At 32.8% G+C, this 3,890-nt stretch overlaps 1 protein-coding gene across 1 annotated transcript in view; it reads left to right on the top strand.

Annotated features, from left to right (window-relative positions):
• Positions 1-2,949: 2,949 nt before the first annotated feature.
• The window catches only part of LOC105109445 (probable serine/threonine-protein kinase tsuA), a 959-nt gene continuing 18 nt past the window's right edge, over positions 2,950-3,890 (top strand). Inside the window, exon 1 of the mRNA XM_011004168.1 lies at positions 2,950-3,890. This exon is cut by the window's right edge and continues 18 nt beyond it. Within this exon, the coding sequence (XP_011002470.1) occupies positions 3,110-3,847 (738 nt within the window). The 5' untranslated portion in view covers positions 2,950-3,109 and the 3' untranslated portion in view covers positions 3,848-3,890.

Raw genomic sequence — 3,890 nt, 5'->3', positions numbered from 1 at the left:
GGATTAGAATATAAAATTATAAATTCTTAAAAATTATTTTAAAAAATAAAAAAATCAAGATATAAAGATAAATGGACAATTTGGATACAATATTATTCCGTTATAGTGTCGTGAATGGTGTGGTTGCGAGTGAAAGAATATTGTTTTAAAAATATTGAATATGATATAGTTAACACTTGATAGTATAACTGAATTTAAATTCTGCTTCCAATTGAGTCCTTCTTGCTAGGTGGGGCTATTGAAAATACCCAATTTTTTTTATTTATCCAAAAAATTTTCTTTGAGGATATTTTTTTTTGTTAAAAAGAGTTAAATGTTGCGTAGGTAATTAGATCTTATGACTATGGATATCCACACTCCGAACCTGCGCGGGCAGAACCCACATGGCTTCTGGTCACACCAGATAACCACTCCGGCACTTCCACGAGCTTAAATCTATATATTAAATTCACCAACATTAAGGAAGCTATTGGGCTTCCAAGACAAGAGCTGTGACCTTTGTCTCTCGGCCTTGAAATTGGCTCTGGACTTAAGAATTAAGCTCTGAACTTTTTGTGGGCTAAGCCTGGATCAACTATTGGGCTTATGGGACCGAGATTCACTTGCACTCCTAATACTCTGGAATTTCCAATTTCTATCAATTTCAAAGTTATTATCATGGCTATATATAAATTTTACATTTCTCCTTGAATAAAAGACCAATAAAATAATATTCTCTTTCTTTTTAAAGCAGACCTTCAAATAAAGTTTTTATTTGAATATAATAAAACATTTTGCAATGATTTTTTTAAGTTTTTTTTGGTTAAAAAATATATCAAAATAATATTTTTTTTATTTTAAATTTATTTTTAACCTCAACACATAAAAATAATCAAAAAATATAAAAAAATAATTTTAAATAAAATATTAAAATTTTTAAAAATATAGTTTCAACTACATTTATAAATATTATCATAATTTAGTTTTACTCGAATAATTATTTTTCAATAAATCTAAACCCAATCCACACACGTGATTCACCTTTATTCCAAAATCCTTCTCATCGGAGTTTACTCCGGTAACCCCCCACAACTCCCACCACCTCCCAATATTCCATAGCTAAACGCTTGAATCTCATGAAAGTCAAAATTTGTACCTCTATAGTCCCATGGTACCATGGTTTGTGTTTACAGAGTCCGCATGAAAAGTTTTTTTTATTTATAAATATATTAATTTATTTTTTATTTTTTAATATTAACATATTTCTTGCTAGGTGGGGCTATTGAAAATACCCAATTTTTTTTATTTATCCAAAAAATTTTCTTTGAGGATATTTTTTTTTGTTAAAAAGAGTTAAATGTTGCGTAGGTAATTAGATCTTATGACTATGGATATCCACACTCCGAACCTGCGCGGGCAGAACCCACATGGCTTCTGGTCACACCAGATAACCACTCCGGCACTTCCACGAGCTTAAATCTATATATTAAATTCACCAACATTAAGGAAGCTATTGGGCTTCCAAGACAAGAGCTGTGACCTTTGTCTCTCGGCCTTGAAATTGGCTCTGGACTTAAGAATTAAGCTCTGAACTTTTTGTGGGCTAAGCCTGGATCAACTATTGGGCTTATGGGACCGAGATTCACTTGCACTCCTAATACTCTGGAATTTCCAATATCTATCAATTTCAAAGTTATTATCATGGCTATATATAAATTTTACATTTCTCCTTGAATAAAAGACCAATAAAATAATATTCTCTTTCTTTTTAAAGCAGACCTTCAAATAAAGTTTTTATTTGAATATAATAAAACATTTTGCAATGATTTTTTTAAGTTTTTTTTGTTAAAAAATATATCAAAATAATATTTTTTTTATTTTAAATTTATTTTTAACCTCAACACATAAAAATAATCAAAAAATATAAAAAAATAATTTTAAATAAAATATTAAAATTTTTAAAAATATAGTTTCAACTACATTTATAAATATTATCATAATTTAGTTTTACTCGAATAATTATTTTTCAATAAATCTAAACCCAATCCACACACGTGATTCACCTTTATTCCAAAATCCTTCTCATCGGAGTTTACTCCGGTAACCCCCCACAACTCCCACCACCTCCCAATATTCCATAGCTAAACGCTTGAATCTCATGAAAGTCAAAATTTGTACCTCTATAGTCCCATGGTACCATGGTTTGTGTTTACAGAGTCCGCATGAAAAGTTTTTTTTATTTATAAATATATTAATTTATTTTTTATTTTTTAATATTAACATATTAAAATATCTAAAAATTATAAATTTTCAATTTTTTTAAATTATAAAAATATAATTTACACCGCCTTTATAGATAGGCTATATTATATATAAGATGAGAAATATATAAGCTAATAATTTTTTATCTCACTGTCACTCTACAATTAATCTAAAGGGATTATCTTGATAATTAAAGAAATTTGCTCTGATTCTATAATTTCAAGAGTTTGAACATTAGAATTAATAATTTATTGAAAAAAATTAAATTTATATAAAAAGAATACAACTTCCATCAAGAGATTTCTAGTCCCGATCATCCATGTGAGAATATTGAAATAAATATAAAAAGAAAACAATCTGTGAGATATCTTGCATTTGAAATGGTCATACAAATAGTCTAATTACCACCGCATTTTGGGCTCCAAATCAAAATCAATTGAAAACAGCCTTTATTCCCATGAAAAGCACAACCACCCCCACACAATTACGTTGGCTCTTTTTGGTGTCTGCTTGTAGCTGAGTCACACTAGCTTTTTATTACATTTTAGTTTTATTTAATTTAAATTTATTTATTTTTTAAATTTATTCTGTTTTAATTGTGTTAATATTAAAAAAATTAAAATTAAAAATATTATTTTCATATATTACTAATTAAAAAATACTTTATATCTATCTCTTCATATAATAATAATAATATTTAAATCTCAGATACTGTCCCCACGCCCCTCCTCTCCCCTCTCCTTCCAACACTTTCACCATTTCCGTTCTCTCCAGACAAAGGAACAAAGACAGTTGACAAATCCCGTTTTCATTTTCAATCAAGAAATCAACAACTACACAAGCAAACATCAAAACCTTAGCAGCGGCCATGAATCCTCAAGAAAATCAACAACAACAACAACAACAACAACAACAACAACAAAACCCAGTAGATCCTGACCACCCGCTACTCCCGACAATTAAGATCCACCACCACCCTTCCCCACCACGCCACCCTCACCCACCCTCCTCCACTCCTACTCTCACCCCCACCACCCGCCGCAAGATTGGTGTCGCCGTCGACCTCTCTGACGAATCAGCCTACGCTGTCCGCTGGTCTGTCCACCACTACATCCGTCCTGGCGACGCTGTCATCCTCCTCCACGTCAGCCCTACCTCCGTCCTCCTCGGCGCTGACTGGGGCCCACTCCCACTCTCCACTCCCACGCAATCGCAACTCGATCTCTTGAACAATAATAGCAAATTTAATAGTGAAATTGATAGGAAAACTAAAAATGAGAATAGTGAGAAGCCACAGCCCCGGCAAGAGGATGATTTCGATGCTTTCACGGCTTCGAAAGCGGCGGATATTGCGAGGCCTTTGAAGGAAGCGCAGATTCCGTATAAGATTCATATTGTGAAAGATCATGATATGAAGGAAAGGTTGTGTTTGGAAATTGAGAGGTTAGGGTTGAGTGCGGTTATTATGGGGAGTAGAGGGTTTGGTGCGGCGATAAGGGGGAGCGATGAGAGATTGGGTAGTGTAAGTGATTATTGTGTTCATCATTGTTTTTGTCCTGTCGTTGTTGTTAGATATCCTGAGGATAAGGATTGTGGTCGGGACTGAGCCGGAGGCAGTTGTTAATGTGCCGGAGGATGTGGAGGAGGCT

This window comes from Populus euphratica, unplaced genomic scaffold (assembly GCF_000495115.2).
Source record: "Populus euphratica unplaced genomic scaffold, PopEup_1.0 scaffold218.1, whole genome shotgun sequence".
NCBI lineage: Eukaryota > Viridiplantae > Streptophyta > Magnoliopsida > Malpighiales > Salicaceae > Populus > Populus euphratica.
The sequence above is the reverse complement of the archived record's forward strand: the minus strand, read 5'-3'. Positions and strand labels throughout refer to the sequence as shown.